A 24,914-nucleotide genomic window follows, 5' to 3' on the forward strand; every position below is an offset into this window, starting at 1 on the left:
CAAACTTGCTGTATCAGAATGCAGATCAATGCCTGTTGAGGGCAAGAGGTGTGGATTTTGTCTCTATAGTTATTATTTTATCATTAAAGAAGCTCATGAGTCATTGCTACTTAGACCTAAAGGGATAGAAGCTCAGTAGAGCTGTGGCTCTCTGTTAGCCTGGCGACAGTGCTGAAGAGAACCTGGGGTTGTTCTTATTCTCCTCTATTAATGAAGAGTATAGGCTGCTCTAACATTAAGGAGAGCCTTCCTGATGTTTGAGATTATTTTGCCAGACTAGACGAGATTCTTTAGTTTAGTGGCACACCATTTGCGTTCAGATTTACATGCCTCTTGCTTATTTACGAGTCTGCTGGGTATATCATGGTGTTAACCTCCTTTGTTTAATTGTCTTCTTTTTCAGACGTGCAATAGAGTCTAGAGTTGTCTGTAATGAGCCTGTAGGACTATCAACAAGATTATCTATTTTGTGGGGGCTAAGGAAGCAGACAAGTCCTCAGATGCTCGAGGTTGCAAAAGGAAAACAGCTGTGATGGGGATAACATTATAGAAGAACACGTCATCTTCCAGTGGACACTCCACTGGGATCCAATACAACAACTCTGCCCTAAATTCTCTATTTATGAAGCTTATGATTCTTCAGTTTTATGATTTACATGAAGGTTCAGCACCCTGACTCTGTTTGACCTGAATGGACGGAGCAAGTACATTGGAACACCTGCGTTTGCCATACTGTTCATGCAAAGTGGCTGCTGTGAAAAAGGTGTAGGGGGGCTGTCAGTTACGAACAAGCTTACTCAACAAGGACATAGTTGTTTTTGTTTTTTACATAATAATTACATTAATACTAATAGTATAATCGTCTTCAGTCGACATTTCTAGAAAGGTTTTTATGAAGCTTTCACTGTTAAACAGTCGACTAACAAATTACATCATTACTATCAACCTTTAACTTAGATAAGGTTAGAATAATACACTAGATAATTTCTAAAGAAATTTTAAATGTGCCTGACTCTGGCCCTGTGGCACCCATACGTCAGTAGCTGTCAGCGTGTGTGTACTTGTGTCTGTTAATGAGAGAGTTTTACAAAGTCTTTTATTTTGAAGGGACTCTTTTTTTGAAAGACTTTTGTCTTGTCTGTATGTGTGTGTGTGTGTGTGTGTGTGTGTGTGTGTGTGTGTGTGTGTGTGTGTGTGTGTGTGTGTGTGTGTGTGTGTCTGTATGTGTGTGTGTGTGTGCGTGTGAGTGTCTGTCTTGATTTCATGAATCTTTCACTGTTAAACAGTCAACTGACAAATTACATCATTACTATCAACCTTTAACTTAGATAAGGTTAGAATAATGCATCATTGGGCTTTTCATCTGTACTGTCTGTTCTGAGACATGCACAATTTATATCTCACTACCTGCAAGAGCTAAATTAGTGCAGTCTAGGCTAGCTTTACAACTGCCAGCTTACTGAAATATCATGTGTCATGTTAGTTAGTCAGAGCTGACATGTATCTATAGATGTGAAGCATTTAGCAAAAAAAAACACTTTTAGAAAGCAAAGATACATATTTATCTATAAACAGTAATTTTACCGGTTTCTAGTACATATAGATGTCCACAATTTTTTTGCAAAGGGGAAACCTGTCTACATATGGTGCCATATTTGAAGGTTACCTGTTTGTCCAGGCAGGTAGATTGGTTTATCAGTTTGGATGAATGTCATTGGTTTATAGACTCTGATCATGACTCTCCTGACTTCTGTTGAGTGAAATGTATCACCTCGTACGTCCACTTCAAACTTCTGCACCACTTCCTTCTGCACTAAAGGAACCTGTGACAGAAAGATTGTTTGTAGACACCAAGAGAACCATTAACAAGTCTGACTGAAAAATGGCTAAAACTGACCTTAAATGGAACACAAGTGTGAAACTCTTCACTGGACGTCTTCTGGAGGAGGGTTGTGTTCTCCTCTTGAGACATCAAAGTGACAGTCATGACCAATGTCTCGTTGGGCTGCAGGAGACTTGCACAGAATTTGGTCTCAGCTCCAGCTTCAAGAATCGCAGGAATGGCTACCATGTACTGCCTACAGATAAACACAGACACACAGCAGACACCTCACTGGATCTAACATGGAAGAAACTTTAACCTAGAAGTTAATGCATCATAAAGTCATCATAAAGTCATGTAAATGCACCGACACACATTATTATTCTGTTAGACAGCACAGGTAAAAACTTACGGTCCTGCCACTGCTTGACCCACAGACATCCAACTCAAGAAGACACAAAGTGTCCATGACCACATGTGGATCCCAGGATGACCCATGACTGACTGAGATGAGCCTCAGAGTCAGCAGCTGTTAAATAGTCTTTGCTACAATGTCCACACCCACATAGATATACTCCCACTCATCATGCAAACCCAGATTTCCAGGAAAGTTGATAATTTACAGGTTTCAAGTTGTTTAATAAAATGTATAGGACTGACTGAAATTAAAGGTCCTATATCAAACTGTTTGATATGTGATATTGATATTTTTAACCACCAACATAACCACATATTTAATGACGAAATCTGTTGTTCAATTCACTTATAGATCACATGTTTTGTCCTCCTCTTTTGTACATTGCATTACTCAATGGTACTGTACACATTAATTAAGGTGGTTCGGCACAATATCAGGAGCTGTAATATGCCTGTGAATTATAAGCTTCACACAGGTGTTTGTAGTGTAGATCCACTATTCATATTGTTGTACTTTAGATCTTGAGGATATTACACACATTCCTTCTATAGTGATAACAGCAGGATATTTCGGTGTAGTCAACTGTTCAAACTCTTTCAAAATCATGCGTCAGGGTTAGGGAAAGTCAGGTTCTGCAACACTGCCCTTTACCCAGGGATGTTTGATCTTGTCATGCAAGCAGTTTTTTATCTGATTACTAGAGCCAAAGTAGACTTTTTTCTCAGTAAGTAAATCTTTGTGAACTGATAAACTCCTCAAATATTTTTCATGTGTTACAACACAGTAAGAGATGTGCTTACTGTGTAAAATGGTACAACAATAACACTTTAGATGTATCAAGATGTACCCAAAAAGTGTGCTTGAATAAAACTACAGTTGTCCCTCGCTATAACACGGTTTACTTTTCGCGGACTCGCTGTTTCGCAGATTTTTTTGGTGTAATTTTGCTTTTTTTTTTTTTTTTTACAGCATACTGTACAGTATGAACGCACATTGTGTTCGGCACCGTCAGAGGAACTGTGAAATACGCGTGAGTTACTGGTAATCATTTCTTATGTGTCAAACCTCGTAGATTGATCATTAAAATTAAATTCCCCCGCGATAAACGAGGGACCACTGTATATGCAACCACTTTCTGTGTCATTTTAAAATAATAATGTAAAAAATAATGTAAAATATAGAGCTACTATTATAATTGTTTCAACAATTGTTTTCCATCCTTACAACAGTAAGAGCAACTTTCAAAATGTATACTTGAACTTTTCCTTCCATAACTTTTAATCATTTGAAAAGTTAATGAAGGACTTTATATATTTCACAAGACATACTGTAAGGGTATGAAAAAGTAGCTGTTTTGAACATTTCTTCCAAAATGTTTTTAACACCACACATCATACTGTATTACATAACACAAGGGAGTCTGTGTTCTTGAATCTGTCCAATGCACAATGTACAGAAGTAGGTGGTAGTGTTTCTAAGTAGTTGTGATTTAGTGATCTGGTATTTTTTCAGACATTCAATATGTTATTGTGTTTGTGCAGCCTGTCAGGACATTGACTCCACAGTGTGAGGCACCTTTAATATACACAGCACCCCATCTGGGTGCATACAGTATTGTTTGTACTATGCAAACAGTACAACAGCAGTTTACAAAACTGGACTATGAACTATGAAAATATTGGCATTTCTCTGCTAGTATTGTGTTGTATTTGAATTTTTACCTTCATAAACACAAATTACATTCAAGATTAACACACTTTGTGGTAAGTGTATTGTGTCACTTCCGGTTATCGGTGTTACTACCACGGTGTTCTCTGCTCTGCTCACCTAAACAGATTTTCGGATATTTTTCACATCAGCGATTATCTACATATCTCTACACTATCCTTAGACTTGTTCTGTTTGTGCGCAAACAGGTCTCTTAACTTTAGTAACCATAATCCGATAGTTTTACCAGTTTCTGCTAGTCACACTAATTAGCCTAGCTATAGTAATGGCTTCTCTCTGCTCTCTCATCTCCTCCTCTCTCCTATGCCACATGTTTAGCTATTCCTCATCCTCTTTTAGTGGTGCGGTACCACCGAAGCTAGCTTCAGCTAACCGTCCCCCCGGCAGTTCCTGAGCAGCTGGGAGGCTGGGTGACCACCCGGAAGAGGCATAGCCCCAAACTGAAGCCCACGGTACACCACCAACCGCTCCACATTTCTAACAAGTATTCCCCACTCAGCGACACACCTGCTGAGAGGCCACCTCCGGTGATTGGCAACTCTATTTTACGAAATGTGAAGTTAGCAACACCGAGGGCCATAGTTAAATGTATTCCAGGGCCAGAGCAGGTGACATTGTGTCTAATTTAAGGATAAACGTAGATACAGTAAGATTGTTATTCACGTCGGCGGTAATGACACCCGGTTACGCCAATCGAAGGTCACTAAAATTAATGTTTCATCGTGTGTGCATACACCAAAACGATGTCAGACTCCATAGTTTTCCAGTGATGACATGTTTAGCCGCATGTCGTCATGCCACCACTGGCTGTCAAGGTGGTGTCCAGCAAACGATGTGGGCTTCATAGACAATTGGACACCTTTATGGGGAAAACCTGGTCTAATTAGGAGAGACGGCATCTATCCCACTATGGATGGAGCAGCTCTCATATCTAGAAATATGGCCAAGTTGATTAGTCGACCAAAACCGTGACAACCCAGTGTTGAGACCAGGAAGCAGAGCTGCAGTCTTACACACTTCTCTGCGCCTCCATTAGAGCAGCTGCCCACCCAGTCCTTTAGTATAGAGACTGTGTCTGTCCCCCGTCCACCTACATTATTTAAAGATAAAACAAACAGAAGGTGTTCATCATAAAAACTTAATGATAATTAAATCAACATCTCCAACAGTCCAAAATAAGAGAATTAAATGTGGACTCTTGAATATCAGGTCTTTGTCATCTAAATCTGTCTTAGTCAATGAATTAATATCTGATTATGATATTGATTTGTTCTGTCTCACTGAAACCTGGCTGCAGGAGGATGAATATGTTAGCTTAAATGAATCCACTCCTCCGAGTCATTATAATACTCATATTCCTCGAAGTACTGGTCGAGGTGGTGGAGTTGGAGCCATATTTGACTCAAGTCTATTAATAAATCCCAAACCTAAACTAAATTATAATTCATTTGAAAGTCTTGTTCTTAGCCTCACTCACCCAACCTGGAAAACTTTACAGCCAATTTTATTTGTTACAGTATATCGAGCTCCTGGTCCTTATTCTGAATTTTTATCTGAATTTGCAGAATTTGCATCAGGCTTAATCCGTAAAACAGATAAAGTAATTATTGTAGGCGATTTTAACATTCATGTGGACAACCACAATGATAGTCTTAGTACTGCGTTTATCTCTTTATTAGATTCAATCGGCTTCTGTCAGAGTATAAATAAACCGACTCATTGTCTGAACCACACTCTTGATCTTGTTCTCTTATATGGCATCAAAATTGATAATCTAATAGTCTTTCCACTGAATCCTCTTCTATGTGACCATTTTTTAAATAACCTTTGAGTTCATATTACTGGACTACAGTATAAGCCTTTTTGCAGAAACTACAGCAGATGTTTATCTGATAGTGCTGTAGCCAAATTTAAGGAAGTGATTCCTTCAGTATTGAATTCAATACGATGTCTCAATGTATCAGAGGACTTGTCTGCTTCCTTTAGCCCCTCACAAATAGATCATTTTGTTGATAGTACTACAGGCTCATGATGGACAACTCTATACTCTATTGCACTTCTGAAAAAGAAGATAATTAAACAAAGGAAGTTAGCACCATGGTATAGCCAGCAGACTCGTAACGTAAAGCAAGAGGCACGTAAATGAACGCAAATGGTGTGCCACTTAACTGGAAGAATCTCGTTTAGTCTGGCAAGATAATCTTTAAACATACAGGAAGGCTCTCTGTAATGCTAGAGCAGCCTACTACTCTTCATTAATAGAGGAGAATAAGAACAACCCCAGGTTTCTCTTCAGCACTGTAGCCAGGCTAACAGAGAGCCACAGCTCTACTGAGCTATCTATCCCTTTAGGTCTAAGTAGCAATGACTTCATGAGCTTCTTTAATGATAAAATTATAACTATTAGAGACAAAATCCATCACCTCTTGCCCTCAACAGGCATTGATCTGCATTCTGATACAGCAAGTTTGGAAACAGCTTTAAAACCTGATATGTATTTAGACTCTTTTTCTCCCATGGACCTTCATCAAATAACTTTAATAATTTCTGCAGCTAAGCCGTCAACCTGTCTCTTAGACCCCATCCAAACCAGGCTGCTCAAGGATGTTTTACCTGTAGTTAGTCCTTCTTTATTGGATACAATTAATCTGTCTTTATTATCAGGATATGTACCACAGTCCTTTAAGGTAGCTGTAATTAAACCTCTTCTTAAAAAGCCCACTCTAGACCCAGAGGTCTTAGCCAACTACAGACCGATATCAAACCTTCCCTTTCTGTCTAAGATACTTGAGAAAGCTGTAGCTAATCAGCTGTGTGACTTTCTCCATAACAATAGTCTATTTGAGGATTTTCAGTCAGGATTTAGAGTGCATCATAGCACAGAGACCGCATTAGTCAAAGTTACAAATGACCTCCTAATGGCATCAGACAAAGGACTCATCTCTGTACTTGTCCTGTTAGATCTTCGTGCTGCATTTGACACCATTGACCATCAAATTCTTTTACAGAGACTGGAACATCAAATTGGCATCAAAGGAACCGCCCTAAGCTGGTTTAAGTCGTATTTCTTAGATCGATCTCAGTTTGTTCACGTCAATGATGAATCCTCCATGCATACCAAAGTTTGTCATGGAGTCCCACAAGGTTCTGTACTAGGACCACTTCTATTCAGTTTATATATGCTTCCTTTAGGGAACATTATTAGGAATCACTCTATCAATTTTCATTGTTATGCTGACGACACCCAATTATATTTATCGATCAAGCCTGATGCAACCAATCAGTTAACTAAACTCCAAGCATGCCTTAAGGATATAAAAAGTTGGATGACCTACAATTTTTTGATGTTAAATTCAGACAAAACTGAAGTTCTTGTAATTGGACCCAAACACCTCAGAAACTCTCTTTCTAGAGACTTAGTTACTTTAGATGGGATCACCCTGGCCTCCAGCTCCACTGTAAAGAATCTTGGAGTTGTTTTTGATCAGGATTTGTCCTTTAACGTCCACATAAAACAAATTTCGAGGACTGCATTCTTCCACTTACGTAACATCGCTAAAATCAGACGCATTGTCTCTCAGGCGGATGCAGAAAAACTAGTCCACGCATTTGTTACTTCAAGGCTGGACTATTGTAACTCTTTGTTATCAGGCTGCTCCAATAAGTCTCTTAGGACTTTGCAGTTAATTCAGAATGCTGCTGCACGTGTTCTGACAGGAACCAAGATCAGAGATCACATCTCTCCCATTTTGGCTTCCTTGCATTGGCTACCTGTTAAATCTAGAATAGAATTTAAAATTCTTCTCCTTACTTACAAAGCTCTTCATGGTCAGGCACCATCTTATCTAAAAGAGCTCATAATACCTTACTACCCCTCTAGAACACTGCGCTCTCAGGACGCTGGGTTCCTTGTGGTTCCTATAGTTTCCAAAAGTAGATTGGGAGCCGAGCTTTCAGCTATCAGGCTCCTCTTCTGTGGAACAAACTACCTTTCTGGGTTCGGGAGGCAGACACGGTCAACACTTTTAAGAGTAGACTTAAGACTTTCCTTTTTGATAAAGCCTATAGTTAGGGCTGGCTCAGGTCATCCCTTAGTTATGCTGCCATAGGGTTATGCTCTCTGTCTGTCTCTTTCAGGGTTATGCCTAGTCAGGCACGGTATTGGCTAAAGATGCAGTCACATCTCCCTTACTGAAAACTCTCTCTCTCTCTCTTTCTCTCTCTCTCTCTCTGTAGTTGATGATTTGCTGCCACTGTGCATCTGTGTCTCTCTATCTCTATCACAGGTTCCAGTGCTACTGTAATCATTTTATCATTCATTGTGATTCATTGTTATTTTATCAGTCATTGTAATTGTACAATATGTTTGTGTTGATTTGTCCTGTACACGTGACATCCATTGCACGTCTGTCCGTCCTTGGAGAGGGATCCCTCCTCTGTGGCTCTTCCTGAGGTTTCTTCCACCTTTTTTCCAATCAAAGGATTTTTTCCTCACTTGAACCAAGGGTCTAAGAACAGAGGGTGCCACTCCCTGTACAGAATGAAAGCCCTCGAGGCAAATGTACTTTGTGACTACAAATAAAATTTGATTTGATTTGAACATATTTAGAGGATTTGTCAGTACAAATTAGATGGACATACAAATATTTGTGCAAGTCAACACAGAGATGAGTTATTTCATGGAATTTTCATGTGATACTAACTTATGGTATTACATTTGAATTCCTGCCAGAGGCCCTTTAAAAAGTGTGTGCACAGTGTGACACTGATTGTAAACTAGATTTAGAGTTCCCGTTCCTGCAGCGTAACATATACACACACTATCAAACAGCAGGAATTAGAGCTCAGTATCCAGAATAAATAGTTAAGTTTGAGTGGATCTGACAAACTGGTCAAAATCAGCAACTTAGAACAAAAATACAGAGTAGTTAACATATTTTTTTATGTGAAGACTGAGGATGGGAGTTAAGAGTCTAACTGGATTGCCAGAGAATTTTCCACACTGTTATGATCTCTACAGAATGAAAGCCCTCCGAGGCAAATGTACTTTGTGACTTTGGGCTATACAAATGAAATCTGATTTGATTTGATTTGATCTGTGGAGCTCGGCTCCATGTTTGTGCTGCCTCTCCCTGGTTTTTCCAGGATAGGCAACACAAACAGGTTTTCGCTTGAAAGAAGAACATGGATATCAGATTATAGAGCAGCCCACATAAAGAGCTGTGGGAGACAGGAGTGAGGTCTCTGCCACTATTGTTGAACTCTGGTATTGTTCCACAGAGAATAAATGTCAGCAAACTGCCTCCCTGGAGGACATCTGCAGAGGATTTTTGTGAAACAACAAAGGGCGTTTAATGTAGTTATTTGTTTAGTTTGTATTTAATGCAGACACAAATCTAAAGTCACCATGTATAGAATTTTAAAAAAAGGTAATACCTAATGGCAGCAATGTATGTCCCGTGGATCTACACTGTACATGTGTACTGTTCATAACCAAAAAAAAACTTCTACCTCCACCAGGTCTACCTGATGGCTACCAACAGCTACATCCCAATGAATTTTCTTACTGTATGTGGGAAAGCCTTCATCTTTGATGGTAAAAGTTATTTGATATTTTATTTATTCTGAATTAGATATTACTATTAAATGGTGTAATATGTGTATCATTATTATTATTAATCTCTAATACCTGATTTGTATATCAAGCCTAAAATCTCTTCTTTTACTGCCCACCCCTCCCAATTCAGAGGTTCAGACAGGTAAGGTGATTTTCATATTCTAAATAATATGATTGATTTCTTTATTTATTTTCTCCTTCATTTATAATAAAAATATACATAAGTAGTGAATGCATGATATTTCTGGTGTTCTAACCTGCATTTCAGTCAAAAATGCAAACCTGGATACAGACTCCTTCGAAATGTCCACTCTCCCGGCGGAAAGAAGTTGGATCCGGAGCAAGGACAACAAATTTGTGTTTTTTAATGTTGAAGAGAAAAAATTTGAAGCACAAACCATGAATGCAGTGCAGCGACGCAAGCCTGGTAAGATGCACTAATATTGTCCTTTGAGTAAGCCTTTATTGACGGGCTTCTGATTTCATAGACAGTTGAAGACAAGTTTGTGACAATGTCATGAGAGCTTTTATGTAGACTTTTTAGATTTGCTGGAATCTGTGAACTTTTTTTTTTAGATAAATGCTGTCGATGCCAGTGTTCATGAACATTTGTCAGATCCTAGTGGTGAACATGACACATGAAAGCTAGCAAGCACAAGCTTAGTATGCTAGTAGTGCTAACCCAAACTACACAAAAATGTCAAATGTATACACACCAACATGCAATGGTTTGGGAGCACCTCCAACATTCAGTCAGAAGGCTGAGATGACTGTATATTGGTAAACAGTGTGTTATGCTTTTTCATAAATAACAACATAAATGTTATTTTGTATGAAGAATATGCAAAAAACGTCATGTTTTGTACATGGAGAACAATGTCATGTACATTAGGTCAACTAAACTGACAAGTGAAAGGGCAGAAAGGGACAAAGTTCCCTCTGAGTAGCAGTTAAATCTGAATATGAGGAATCATCAACCTGAAGGCTGACATCAGAATGTGCGCAGATTTAAACAGGAACAGGTGTGGGACATGCATCACTGTGGAGCCATGGACTTAATGGAAGTGGTAATTCTTTAATTGTTGTTTTGGGTCAAAACGTTACATGAGTACAAACTTTGATACTGTCAGATGCTTGCAATGTATGCAGGTCAAGCTTCACTCATTCAGAACTTTGCCAATAGAGGATTGATTAAATGATGTTTATCAGCCATTAAGGAACACGACAAGAGACGCTGCACGCCTGTTTATCATTCTCTAAATGTACAACAAAGATATTGATCATCCAAGCTGCTGCTCAGAGTCAGACCTTTGTGCTGTTCATGAAGCTAAAAAGTAAGAAGATATTTCTGAACAAACATCCACCATCTTAATAAAGTCCACGTCTCTGACCACATGGATAAATGCAAACTACACAGTTCAGTCATTCTACCTGCTTTTCTGCTCCAGGTCTTTGAAAGCTGTTTACAGCACGGGAAGTGAATGACTACAGTGTCTGTGTATGTTCAGTGATGTTTTAGGAAGCCAAGCGGTAAATGTTCTGTGTGAGTGCTTTATTTTGAGGAACTGGTAATGCAGAGCATGGTGTGTGTGTTCTTAGTGATCTTATTACATTATTAGACTATTGACATATTTGCCGATGTATGATGTCACTGATGATATATATTCCTCATGTTTGACGTGGCTCTCCTAATCATGTGCAGCTGCTGTAGCTTCATCTGTCCACATGGAACAATCAGTTTATAATATTTATAATCACCAAGCTACTGAGAAGGTTTTCAGTCCCAGGACTCATTGTTTGAGCATTTCAAGACAGTATGTCCATACAGAATACAGGTCACCTGGACAATATTCTCTTGTAATCATTGTCACATATTTTGTTTCTGTAGCATTTACCTGCAACATTCTGCCTTTTCCTCGTGCTCATCCTGTGTTTCTTTTTTTAGAGTGCCAATTCGAGTTCCAGTTGTACAAGGAAAACAATCTAGATACGTTTAAGAGGGCAGTTATAGTGTACTATTGCCCTGCCAACAGTGGAGCCAAGCCGATGGTCGCATGCTGCAATGAGGACAATAGAATTCATGCTGAGGAAATGGTGAGTAAAGACCAATAATTCTCAGTTATTGACAGTGTGTGATGTGAAGGTCCACTCTGAATTATTCTGTTATCAAGACAAACAAAGCAGGGTCTAATTTATCTAATGGAAGGATGTTCCAGCACCTCTTCCTTGTCTGTGATTTGGTTTGATGTGATACCTCACAGAGGGCGTGTAGAACAGGGAGGTTTCAAAGTCTGACAATATGGGCTCCTCTTGGATAAAATCATCTACTCTGCATTTTAGAACTGCATTTTCAATGTGTACAAGGTTGTAAATATGAATTCTACTGTTTCCATGGATTCAGCGTAGATCTGATTTTTGAGAGCTGTGTTTATAAGCAAGTCAAACTACAATAAGCAATTAATAATGTGCAATAATTATGCTGTCTAATCAGCATCTTGATATGCCACACCTGTGAGGTGGGATGGATTATTTCAGCAAAGAAGTGCTCACTATCAGATTTACACAGATTTGTAAACAATATTTGAGAGAAATGGTTATTTTGTGTGAATAGAAAATGTTTTAATCTTGGAGTTCATCTTATGAAAAATGGGAGCAAGCATAAGAGCGTGTCCTCAGGTACAGCAACATCATTTGAAAGTAAACCATTTCATACTGGGACAGAATCACCAGAGCAGAACTACAATTAATACACATGTAGTTTTGTAAATGTAAATGTTCTGATGCAGCTACATAATGACAGAGGGCTTGTAAGTCGGGAGAGAGGATCAGATGATCAGTGGTGTGTCCTTCAGTCTGCATGTCAAAGTGTCCTTGGGCAAGATACTGAACCCCAAATTGCTCCCAATGCTGCGCCATCACTGTGAATTGGTATGAGTGGTTAGCTCCTAAAACCGATGAGCAGTTGGCACCTTGTATGATGGCTAATGCCATCAGTGTATGAATGTGTGAATGAGGTAGTGTAAAAGCACTTTGAGTGGTCAGAAGACTAGAAAGGTGCTATATAAGATATATAATGGAACATGGATCCTAATGCTTCATGACATACACATGTTTACTAGTAAAGTTTGAAATAGGTGTCATAGCAAAGTGATAAGTGGTAACACAAAATTAATTATGGGATAATTAAAGCTGCAAAGAAACACTAGATTTATCTGCACATGCAATAATTCACTCATTTCTTGTGGTAACCACTTTAAAGTACATCCTGACAGCCTATTTATTGTTTACCTGCAGCCTGTCTAATGTGCAGCAGTTAAATTAACAGTTAAATGAAGTTTGTTTGTGTTTCTGCAGGATCTTCCACGCGAAATTATGGAACCTGCACACAAGGCAGTGTTCTTACGGCATGAAATCGCAACATCCATGTATGAGCTCCGGTCCTCTTTGTACAAGAACAAGTACCTGGGATTTAAGGAGAGTGAGAGTGACGGCCTGTACACACTGGTCCTGCTTGAGAAAGCTGAGGATGTAGTGGATGAAGCTTGCCAGATTTCTATTTCTAAATGTAAACAATGACTTCCAAATGTGACCGTAAGAAGCTTTATTATGGCTAAATCTCGCATGCAGTTTTTTCATTGTGCAGTTTCACGATACAGACTGGACTAGGACTTGTACAGTACCACTGACCCAGTATGACTGTAGATTTAATAGCATTGTGCCATTTAAATTGAATTAATTACAACTGGAGTTGTTAAGTAATATCTAACTGAACATAATTTGTGACATAACTAAAGTTAAAAACTCAATTAATTCACATGAAATATTGTATTTGTATGTATGTATTTATTACGGATGATTAGATTTCAAAAAAACATTTTTACTTCATCATTCAGAACTTTTTGTAGATGTGATTATGATTTTTATGTGAGTATGTTTTTAAGACTGTATCATTCACTTAAGGGAAACTGTCACCTTTCAACCAGCTTTGTATCTTCACAGTGTGGTCATGTAAATGAACCAGCAGAACTCCTGTGTGTGAGTGTGAGAGGAATAGATAGTTAGATGTCAACAATGAAACTTAAAGCCAACTTTATTTTATTTCAGTTTCCTTGCCACATCCCATTTTGTGCGTATCATCTGAAATGACATTTATTGAACAGATATTACAAATATGATAACTGCTGAAGGAAACAGACCAAGCTGTCAGATCGAATGCAGACCTCAGATTTTAGAGCGATTAACTTGACCTGTAACACTCATTCCTGCTGTACACAAAAAATAATGTCAATAGCATCAAAAGCTGCATGCAAGGAGTGTGTGTGTGTGTATACCAGTTATATGCTATAAGTAAATGATAGTTTTGATTTGAAAGCTATATTTCATCATAAAGGCTCAATGATTTAGAAACTGAAATTCAGATTTTTTTTCCTTTGTTTGTAAAGAGGTTGGACCTCAAGAATGTAAAATGATAAATTTGATTTTTTTCAGAATGTGTTGGTTCTTAATGTGCAGTTTGCTCACTCACACAGTGGATTTCCTAGTTCATACATGAAGTATAGCACGATGCAACATGTTACTGAATCATTCAGATTACTGGCACTGTGTCACAAGTGATAGTTTATTGTCAGAGGACGGCATTTTGCAGCTGTTAATTTCAGACCCTGCTGTGGATTTTACACTTAGTTAACAAGAGTTTATACACTGCTGGACTTGATTAGCCATTGTGCTGATGCCACAGGTAGGTTGAGTGTTACTGGATGGCTTGAATTTATGAAGCATTTCAGATCTAGCCTACCTGAACTTTAAATAAACTTTCAATAAAGCAGCAGAGCAGTTCTCCTGAATTAAACAAGCCAACACAAGCAAATGCAGTCTGCTCTTATTCCAGCACAAACCACAGTACTGCACATGACAGAGTAGAGGTTTCACAATGCAATCTCTGATGCATCTGCTCCTGTCAGTCAAACAGGAAAACGACTCAGGCGGAGTGACACAGTGAAGCTGTATTAAATAACAAAAGACACTGAATGGACCTTGTGAGTCATGTGGGGTTCAGTGCGGAGTATGCTGGTTATTCCTGACTGCTTTGACAGCAAAGACAGTACATACAATGTGATTGAAACACGTGTAAGATAACCACCATAAAATGGATACAGAAATGAAAAAATAGATTCAATGTCAAACAGCAGTACTCTGTAAGACTTTCTGGAAGTTGTTTTGTTGAAAACATGTACTGCATGCCACCTGTAGATATAATGATTATATATCAGGATACTGGGTGTCTCTTATTTGTGAAATTGGTAGTGACATTTTAAATAACTGGACATGTAGCTTGGGATCAAGCTCCACAGGAGAACGTAGCTTAAATTTAATGGACACTGAACAGAAGCTGATCTCCTGCATACTCAAAGACAAAATGGATGCCTGGTTGCAAAATCATTGAACCGAACTGAGCGAAAACTTAACAGAGAGACAAGCCTGAATTAATTAACGTTAACTACAATTGCACACTTGTGAATCAGTATAATATTGTCAAAATTATATATTTATAAGAATTTACATCGAAGACCTTGAATTTTTACAACCACTCAGGACATGGTAGCTCCCTCCTCAGTGCCTCGGTCCTCACAAGTTTCCCTGTCCACAGTTTTGTTCATTTGCTCCAGAGGAGAGCGATGGCTTTGCAGATGCCCACATCATTGTAGTTGAAGTAGCAAAGACCAGCGAAGGTGACCGTGGACAGGAGGAAAAGACCTGCGTTGGCCATCTTGACCTTTGTGTCACCATGAACGTAGTCTGTTAACACCTGCCCGATACCCCTACAAGACAAAAAACATGGGCAGGAAGAGAGAAGGCCTCAGTATGCTTCATATGAACTAGGTAGCACTTTGTGACCAAGACAAAAGAGTGTACAATTGCCTGGAACTTCATTGTGTTTGTTGTATTGTTGAGTTACAAAGGTAGACCTGCTGTTCCAGAAGCATTCCCAAATTCACATTTTCTTCACACAATTTCCTCAGTGTTATTTTAAGCTTGTAGGAAAGCCCAGCTTCTCTTTTGTAAGATGTACTTTAAGTCCACCTCAAAAGACCAATTGGATGTGACGTCATAATAATTAGGGAGCATGGCAGTTTGTCGGAGTGAGGATGAGTGAATGAATCTGTATGTAGTGTGTAGATGGTGTTTCGTAGAAGATTTTGCAACTTCGGTGATGTCACACAAACACACAACAAATTGTTTCTAATCACGTTGAAGGGCCACGGGTGCTGGGACATAGCCCTGAAATACGGGGTAGAAACCCAGGAAAACATGAATGCAGATCCTGATGCTAGTCTTGACACTGAAAAGGCTGATAATGTACATATACACTACAGTGGTCCCTCGTTTATCGCGGGGGATACGTTCTAAAAATAACCTGCAATAAATGAAATCCGTGAAGTGAGTTTTACAATTATTAAACATGTTTTAAGGCCGTAAAACCCCTGACCACACACTTTTATACACCTTTTTACACACATTAAACACAGTACTCCCTTAGTTAATCAAGACGCAGAACACATGTGCGGTTCTCCCTTAGCCAATTTAGGACGCAGAACACAATGCGCGTTCATACTGTACAGTACGCTGTAAAACAAAGCATGCAAAATTACACACAAAAAATCCGCGAAACAGCGAGTCCGCGAAAAGGGAGCCGCGATATAGCGAGGGACAACTGTACTCACAAAAAGTTCAGGATATTTGACTTTTGGGTGATAGTTATAAGAAACACCTTAGTGGTGCAGCTTGGACACATCCTCAGTGATGAACCCAGGGTCACAAGGTGTTTCGGGTCTTAGATCATCAGACACCCTCACCTGGGTGACCCAGCCGGGACTGATCAGACCCCTGCTTGTGTCCAAGCAGCGCACTAAACCATGTCTTGCCTCTTTTTATCCACAGTCACCTAGAGGCTTTCTCGGCTGCCTCACTGATGTTTCGGGTAGCTTTCCTCTCTTGCGCCCCCCTGATTCCAAGGAGCCTGAGTGTTCGGTGCAGGCTCTGTCCTGGGAATCCCCTGCAGCCAACCTCGATGGGCTCACAGCGGGCCCTCCACCCATTAAGCCTGCAGTCCTCCACCAGATCCAGATATTTTGCCTTCTTTCTCTCGTAAGCTGCCTCAATCCGGTCTTCCCAGGGGACTGTTAGTTCCAGTAGCACCACTTGCTTCGAACTCTCCAATGTTAAGACCATGTCTGGCCTGAGTGTTGTGCTGGTGATGTGCTCTGGAAACTTCAATTGCCTCCCCAGGTCCACCTGCAGCTGCCAGTCGCCTGCTGTGGATAAGAGACCAACCGCTACTGAGCCTACTAGCACACCATGCCTCAACCTTGCTTCTGCCAGCTGGACTGCCTCCTGCGCTCGCCACTTTCTTCCAGTCCTGACCTCTATGCCTGCAGAGGAGACTCTGGTGTCGGATGAGTCTCTGTACAGTAACACCTCCCTGGCTCTTGCTACTTTGAACTCCTCTGTCAGGCCTGAGAATGGGAGCTGTAGTTTGTTGGTGTGCCCATACAGGGCGATGCAGCTCAGGCTCTTTGGCAGGCCTAGCCACCTGCGCAGAAACTGGTTGATGTTTCGCTCCAAGACCTCCACCGTTGTTATTGGGACCTGGTACATCATCAGTGGCCACAAAAGCCTTGGCAGGATGCCATGCTGATATAGCCAGGCTTTAAACTTCCCTGGGAGGCCTGACCTGTCCACCCCAGCAAGCCAGGTCCTAAGCTCTGTGTGCCTAGCTTTGATCGCTGCTGTGTCTCTCAGAGTGGCATCGAAGATCTTCCCCAAGCTCTTCACCGGCTTCTCTGTCAGGGACGGGATTTGAAGACCGTTCATGTGGAAGCGGAACTTGTCCTCCACTTTCCCCTTCTTCAGCACAAGGGACCTGCACTTGGCTGGCTTGAATGTCACTTTCGCCCATGATGTTAGCCTTTCCAGACCTTTAAGGAGCCAGCGGCACCCTGGCACTGATGTCGCTGGGACTGTTAGGTCATCAATAAAGGCTTCGATTGGCGGTTGGCGAATGCCAGATCTAGAGAGAGGTCATCTGCATTCCACTTCTGCTGCCTTGACAAGCATTGTCATCGCCAGAGCAAACAGCGTCACTGATATGGTGCAACCAGTGACGATGCTTTTTTCTAGTCGATGCCATGCTGAAGTTATTGATCCTGATGTGAATCTCATACTGAAACTATTATAATAGTCCTGTATGAGATCTGTGATCTTCTACATTGATATATCATGAAAGTAGGACATTTAATTAGAAGCATGCGATGGTCAATTCTTCTCTCAAACAATTTATTGAAACAAAATCAACAACATACCGTGGCTTGTATACCACAACAAGAGATTTTAATGTCTAGTAACTTGTCATGTGACCTTGAACATCGATTACAGCTCGTCTAGACGTCTCACGCTGTTCACAAGTCGACTTATTGCAACATGCTGATGACACTCTGTGACACTCAGCACTCAGTGGTAACTTCCCTCTGAGTACTTCCTGTTTGAAGCCTCACACTGACCAGGTACTGTTGATGGAGTGTTAGGTGTTGTCTTGGTGTCAAAATGTAAACAGCGTGATGAAGAGCACTGTTTCAATACAAACTGAATTGAAGCACTCGTGATTTTTGTGGTTAATCACCTTGTTAGAGAACAGCCTATTGTGCAATAAGTGCTGAAACAGTTGGACATGTGCATTCAAAAGTTTAGAGAACTTTTAAAACACTAAACCCTTTATTAACTTTTGAAATGATGTCACTGCGTTCTCAGATCACGGTAGTTACTTTGGTGAGTGCTTTGGTGAGTTATTGTACACAATAAAACAGATGCTAGGAGCTACGACAAAACCCGACTGAAGTTGTGAGACACTTCCCTTTAACAAATGAGTCAAACTATCCACTTTGGCACCTTAATTCAAAGAGCTTAATGTCTAATTCAATATGTTCATGAGGTCAGCATTCACCTCCAACATTCCTTAGTGCTATAAAATCCTATTAGGCGCAGACTGTGCTTCAACCCATGGCAATGACCAAGCCAAATGACATTGGAGCATTTGTCTAACTGGTAGAGGACGTGCCTTTACCGTTCAAGATATGCACCTACCATGAAAGCTGCTGCTTAATCAGACTTCTTACTACTCATGACTGGGATTTGTGGCCTACACATGTCACCACGTTCAGTCTGTGCTCTAACGGATGGAAGAACACGTTGCTGTGACACTAAGCTAAAGCCACCTTCTCAAGCCTGCAAACAGAGCCGGAAGTAACCGGAATTAATAGCTGATGGCAGCTATGGTGGGATGCCTGAATCCCCACCACCAAGCCCCTGTGACAAAAAGCTTGCCTTTTGTCCTGTACAAGTCAACGAACAAGCCAGATGTTTGTACCAGGAAGAGACTTTTAGAAAATAAGGAAGGTTTGAAGAGTTTTCTTTCATAAACGCCCTGGATCTGTTAAATCATTCTGCTGGAATATGACCACAGAGGATCTGTTTGTCCCTCAAATGTACTGGTAATTTTGGAGTTTATTCATACTGAGAGGTCTTTCTAATATTCAGTCCATCTTCATTAACATAAGTAAGAACCAACACCTCCCTAAAACAGAATAACACTCAGGCTTTCCTGTGGCTGCTAAGCCATCAAAGGAACCGATCTTTTCTGTGTATTAAACAGGAAGTAAATCTATGTCATTTAAAAAAGCTGTTGGTTAAAAATGGAAGGTGGTAGTAAGCATCATCACAGTTTCCTGTTTCAGAACTGAAAAACTATTAAATGACTCATATGGAATTGTGGTAAACAAAATGTGTAAAATGTGTTTTATATTGCTTATGGTATCAGCTTTGCACACTGGGCATTCTCTCTATCAGCTTTAGGAGGTCATCACTTTTCAATTAAACAGTTGCACCTTGTCAAAACTTAATTAGTGGATATTCTTGCCTCTTGTGTTTATGTGTAAATAGCCCTATTCAACTACTGTTGAGTTGTTCTTGCCATAATATATTCAACTAAGTAAAGACAAACCACAGTCCATCATTTGAAGACATGAAGGTCATCACATGCTATGATGAAACGCATGAAGATCCACCCCAGGAAAGAAGACCAAGAGTTGGTTCTGCTGCCAAGGAGAGGTTTGAGACACTGTTAATCAGACCTTCATGGTCGAATTGATACCAAGAAACCACGAGTGAGAGAGACCAACAAGAAGAACTGCTTTGGCCAAGAAACACAAAGAACGGACATTAGACCATTGAAATCTGAAGTTTGATCTGATGAGTCCAAATGGTGTCTACATGTGTGGTTCCCACTCTGAAGCATGGAGGAGGTGTGATGATGGGGGGTTCCTTGCTGTAGATACTGTTGGTAATTTATTAAAAATTCAAGGCACACTGCTTTGAGCTGATCACTTGAGGTGACCCCAGACACACCTCCAGTCCATGTAAGGGCTATTTGACCAAAGAGGAGAGCGACCTGGCCTTCACAATGACCTGACCTAAACCCAACTGAGATGGCTTGGGATGAGTTGGGACTGAGGGTGATTGAGAGACTGTGTGCAAAGCTGTCACCCAAGCAATCTAAAATAGATTACATATATACTTTGTTGATCAAATCATTTCATGTGTTATTTCATAGTTTGGATGTTGTCAGTATTAATACTACAAAGGAAGAAAGTAATAAAAAACAAAGAAAAACCATCAGAAGAGAAGATTTTACAACTTATTCTGTCTCTACATATTGTAAACAAAACTTTCATCTTGAGAAGTAATGCAACCAGATTTCAGATTAGTGTCTGACTGTCTTACCAGTGTCCATGCAAGGTCAGGGCAGCAGCCAGAGAGTAGTCGATGACAGGACTGGGGTTAAAATAAGCTATGGGTCCCATGGACAGCAGCAGGATACTGAGCACTCGCTCTGCTGTCCAATGCAGAGAGGCGGCTTTGGAGCCGGAGCCTGCTGTAGAGCAAGAGAAACAGCAGATTAACCATAGTGAAAAGATAGACAAATTCTATTTAACCAGCTAAACGATGAATGATGGCAGTGGTAGTCCGTCCACATTTAGTTTTAAAGCCATTCTGAGAAACATGTTTTCTTGGATTATGAGATAACGAGCCCCTGAGACATGTAAAAGCCCCCCCCATCCCTCTTCATGGCAACAAAGCTTTACACTGAAATGACGCCTCATGTTGTTTTTGAGTAATTAAGCAATAAATATTCTATCAAGTAATATTCTGCATGTGCACCACAACTGTCACCACACAAAAGCATGTGTCTATGTTGGTGCGATCCTTTTCCGTGTCTTGGTAGTCATTTGTGTTTCATATGTTCTGTGATCCATCCGTGCCTCCAGCAGCTGGCTAGCCTAGCTCAGTACAAAGACTTGATACAGCTAGCCTGACTGCACAAAGGTAACAAAATCAAGCTACCAGCTTCTTTAAAGCTCACTCATTAACAGGTTACTTCTGTTGTTTAAACTGAACAAAAGCATAAGTGAAAAAAGTACAGTACATAATGTTTCATGAGGGGTCATGGGCTGGACTACTTTTTGACTGTGTTGCTGACTGAAGCCTCATACAGATAAGTCAGGTGTATTGATCTCAACAAAGAAGCAAAAAATCCCAAAATGTCAACTATTCCTTTAACACATGATCGCTAGAAGTTAGTGTAGGAGCATTTCAATGTGTGTACAAAGGTTTGGTCAGTAGGAGGTGACGGGGTGCTTGTATGTCTCATCCACTTAGCTAGGACAGGTACACTCAGGTGTGTTGACAAAGGGAAGGCTGCCACTGCTGTGACTGTGTGACTTTGTTATGTTTTGGATGTGTTGGAAAGCTCTTTATGAAGATGGACTGTTGTACCGATTATGGATCCTTGCTGTCTGTAGAAGTCGAAGCAATAAGTCATATCTCTCATAACTAAGAAGAAAGCACAAGTTGGACACTTGTGTTTTTAATGTATCGATGCTAGTGCCAACAAAGTGTTTTTTGTTTTTTTTTAAACAAGATCAACATTTTACTTGAGTATCTTGGTGTTTTGTTGAGCAGAAATATATTTTCCTTAATAAAACATTTTTTGAAAACGAATTAAACAAACAAAATTATGATTTCAAATGAGTAAAAATAAAAACCCAGTGAACAAGACTAAGAATCAGACCAGGCTGAGCCCACGTTTGGTGTTTGATAAATACATCTGGCTTTCAAGAGAAAGGCTCCACCCTTCCGTCACTCTGTAAACGACACACTAACCCCAATAGTAGGTGGCTGAAACCTAATAAGCAGACCTTACATAAACTTCATGCCAAAATGTGAGACCACTCTAGCATTTGGGGTTCTAAATCTGGACCACAAAACCCCAGCTGTACACCATCGATGCACGATAAAGGCCACCTGCAGTCATGTTAAACCAGAAAGACTGTTCTCCCGGGAAACAGAGTACGTACACACACCAGTTAACAGAAAAACAACTGAACTAAATCAGTCAGTATGACAGCTACAAGGGGAGACACTCGCACTGTAGTGTGCTGGACCATTTTAAAGCATCATTATCACAAGCATCGCACTATGCGTTGTGCTACAATACGCTGACTGCATATTACTTGCTTGGTATTAATGAGATCTTAATAATATTTTGCAGTTCAGCTCAGTTAAAGGTGGAAAAGGTGTTAAAGATGGAACTGTGTCAGAGGTGCTGATTCCACTCTGTGCTCATCTCTGAGGCTGTGGTCTGGTGGCCATGGGTTTGGTAAATATATGGTGGTTTTCCTGTTGTTCTGTTCACTTCCTGTACTCTATGTTCAGGACTGACCATAGAGCGCCTGTGACGCATGGATCCTGGCTGTCAGCAGGTGGGGCTGCTCCTGGCATTTGTGTGGCACGACCAGTGGTCTGGCCAGCAGGGTGCTTTGGTAGAACAGAGCTGAAGAGAGAAGACAAACTGTCACGTTTCACATGAACTACAGCTCACCCAGAATGAACCGTAAACCACAAAATGAACTAGAATACACTGTTACATTACATTTTAGCAAAGCTTATATATTTCACCTTAATAGCCATGATTCTTTTAGGCTTTTCTTTATATTCTTAAATTATTCTGAGAAAGAATATTTGACAAGATCAAATAATTTTTTTCTTAAACATAAAATGGTTTGCAGCTAAGGTTTGAATTTGGTTGACTGTCAGGCACTTAAAAAGTCAGAGTATTATCATATAAAACATGAAATGAAATGTTTCATGACATATTTCGTGTTCTGTTGCCTTGATGACGAGATTAATTCATTAGCTGTATAATTAAAAAGTTTAGTCATTTTAATTTAAGAAATAAAGACTATTTAATGTTGCCAACCTAAAATTGAATTTGTCGTTGTAGTAAATAACATAATATACTTTTTAACACAAAGAACACATCAGGTGTACTGTAGAAACTCTTCACTGACATGAATTAATTTCATAAACCATTCCAAACCAATCACATGAAACACAGTAATGTCCCCTATTTGTTTATATTTCCACTCGTCAACCTTTCCCCTCCATCCTTCCTTCTTCCTTTGTTGTTTTTCTACCTTTCTGTCTGATTATTTATCCTCTCTCTCTCTTCTGTTTCTGACCCTCTTCACCTCCAATCACAGGCTGTGTTCAGCTATTTGTACCTGAAGTAAACAGCCCTCGTACCATCCAATATTGATCCATTAAAACACTTGATTAATGTAGTAATGCTATTTAAATAATTTCATTGAAAATAAATAACTAATTTTAAAAGATTTTAGTTATTAAAGAGAAACAAGAGTTATGTCACCTCCGTCAGCATAGGTGTCGCATCAAAAGGGATGAATTGACGTTACAAATTAACAAATTATTTCTTCATTCCACAACACAGAGTCGTATTGAGCTATATGGACAATTTTTTTTTAAGATTCCCTCAATACTATTCAGAACACATAATTTTTAAGTCATAATTCTTTAGTTGGACAACAGAGTTGACCTGTTATGCTATCAGATAAACCTGATAGCAATGTTACTGAATTGTGATCAAAAAGTGGACGGCTGACCAGAGCTTGGGGTTATCGCGAACTCTTTTAAGTACATGATGTATGTAGAAATCTGACGGAATTGACTAAATTTTGGGACTTAAAAGGTCAACATTTTCATAAAAATATAAACATATATACATTTTTAAGTTATGAGTAGATATTTAGATTTAGTAGATTTTTAAGGCTTTTAACACATTTGATCGTGTTTTTTCATATATACACAAATATATTTATATATTTACATACATACATACATACATACATACATACATATTATACGACTAATACCAATACAACTCTCAGCGTTAAATGTTAAATCTGGTTATTAATTGTGTTGTATGGCTGGTAACTCTGGACAAACACTGGGTGGTGTCCACTTCACGGTCGGAGGAGGGCGGTGGAGAGCAGCCTTCCTTCACCTGCCGTGAACTCTGGCTGAAGGAGCCTCCACGCTCTGTGGTTTTGTAAGCCGAACTAAAAACGGAGCTGGGTCATGTCAGAAAAAGTCTGTTAGAAACGTTTAACTCGTGTGTAATGTGTATGTCATTTGTAATTCACACATTTCTGAATGAAGTTTGGCGTACACTTCCACCTCTAACGTCACGGTCAGTCAGTCTGATGTCATCACGGTGAAACATTCTAGTTCTCCTTCAGTGTACGTCACTGTTAATCCGTTTAACTAACGTTCACGGTGACGCAGATCTAACTAGGCCGAACATTCGCTGAACTAACGAAGCTAAAAGTCGTGAACTTGGCAGCAGCAGTCTCTCTGCCAGCCATGATTTGCTCGTACACAGCTAATGTTCGACCTCCCTCCTGTCCAAACATCCCGGTCTCAAAGTACGACAGTGAAGCAGAAACACAGAGAGGAGCCTGAAGTACTCACGGTTGACTCCTCTGCGACACACAGAACTCAACCTGACGATGGCCGCCATGATGATCAACCAACCAAGGTCACCACAGACGACCCGGATGTCATTTACTGCGTCGTCAGTAGTGATGGGAATTCCGGCTCTTTTTAGTGAGCCGGATCATTTGGCTCAGCTCACCAAGAAGAGCCGACTCTTTCGGCTCCCAAGTGGCTCTTCCTTTTTCCTTTTATAATTCAGGCAAATTTAGCGCTGTTTTTACTTGTGATTAGTATTTGAACGCATATATCACTTGAATTTCAATAATTTGCTGTAGCCAACTGCATTTACAGTTGTAAAATCCCTTGTAACTCCCTGAAACCACCCAATAAATGCACTAACTTGCTTGAAGAACCACTCTGCTACA

General features: G+C 40.0%; 3 protein-coding genes across 4 annotated transcripts in view; 1 reads left to right on the forward strand and 2 right to left on the reverse strand.

Annotated features, from left to right (window-relative positions):
• LOC104940571 (uncharacterized) overlaps nt 1-14,075 on the forward strand; it is a 32,260-nt gene extending 18,185 nt beyond the window's left edge. The window contains exons 3-7 of the mRNA XM_027280861.1: nt 9,489-9,564; nt 9,716-9,727; nt 9,854-10,012; nt 11,531-11,679; nt 12,940-14,075. Of these exons, the coding sequence (XP_027136662.1) occupies nt 9,498-9,564; nt 9,716-9,727; nt 9,854-10,012; nt 11,531-11,679; nt 12,940-13,161 (609 nt within the window). The 5' untranslated portion in view covers nt 9,489-9,497 and the 3' untranslated portion in view covers nt 13,162-14,075. The remainder of the gene's footprint in view (nt 1-9,488; nt 9,565-9,715; nt 9,728-9,853; nt 10,013-11,530; nt 11,680-12,939) is intronic.
• Nucleotides 1,623-2,347, reverse strand: LOC109140726 (ovostatin homolog 2-like). The gene is made up of 3 exons (XM_027280862.1): nt 2,235-2,347; nt 1,898-2,078; nt 1,623-1,823 (listed from the first exon to the last, which is right to left on the reverse strand). The coding sequence occupies exons 1-3, from the start codon at nt 2,318-2,320 to the stop codon at nt 1,638-1,640; spliced, it is 453 nt and encodes a 150-aa protein (XP_027136663.1). The 5' UTR covers nt 2,321-2,347; the 3' UTR covers nt 1,623-1,637.
• On the reverse strand, nt 13,664-24,658 carry sdhdb (succinate dehydrogenase complex, subunit D, integral membrane protein b). 2 transcript variants are annotated; one of them, XM_010757228.3, is made up of 4 exons: nt 24,526-24,658; nt 22,418-22,528; nt 20,419-20,566; nt 13,664-15,404 (listed from the first exon to the last, which is right to left on the reverse strand). In XM_010757228.3, the coding sequence occupies exons 1-4, from the start codon at nt 24,572-24,574 to the stop codon at nt 15,239-15,241; spliced, it is 474 nt and encodes a 157-aa protein (XP_010755530.1). In that variant the 5' UTR covers nt 24,575-24,658; the 3' UTR covers nt 13,664-15,238. The 2 variants fall into 2 exon arrangements, with proteins under 2 accessions (XP_010755530.1, XP_010755522.1); XM_010757220.3 differs by having other exon boundaries at nt 20,419-20,569.
• Between the last annotated feature and the right edge of the window lie 256 nt (nt 24,659-24,914).

The sequence above is a fragment of the Larimichthys crocea genome, chromosome VII, assembly GCF_000972845.2.
Source record: "Larimichthys crocea isolate SSNF chromosome VII, L_crocea_2.0, whole genome shotgun sequence".
NCBI lineage: Eukaryota > Metazoa > Chordata > Actinopteri > Sciaenidae > Larimichthys > Larimichthys crocea.

Excerpts from the sequence above, each read along its gene's own strand:
- LOC109140726 (XM_027280862.1), bottom strand. The coding sequence starts at position 2,320 with ATGGGTCATCCTGGGATCCACATGTGGTCATGGACACTTTGTGTCTTC. Across the intron at positions 2,079-2,234 it reads GGTCAAGCAGTGGCAGGACC|GCAGTACATGGTAGCCATTC; the intron begins GTAAGTTTTTAC and ends GTTTATCTGTAG. Across the intron at positions 1,824-1,897 it reads ACACTTGTGTTCCATTTAAG|GTTCCTTTAGTGCAGAAGGA; the intron begins GTCAGTTTTAGC and ends TTTCTGTCACAG.
- sdhdb (XM_010757220.3), bottom strand. The coding sequence starts at position 24,574 with ATGGCGGCCATCGTCAGGTTGAGTTCTGTGTGTCGCAGAGGAGTCAAC. Across the intron at positions 22,529-24,525 it reads GTGTCGCAGAGGAGTCAACC|CTCTGTTCTACCAAAGCACC; the intron begins GTGAGTACTTCA and ends TTCTCTCTTCAG. Across the intron at positions 20,570-22,417 it reads TGCGTCACAGGCGCTCTATG|CAGGCTCCGGCTCCAAAGCC; the intron begins GTCAGTCCTGAA and ends CTTGCTCTACAG.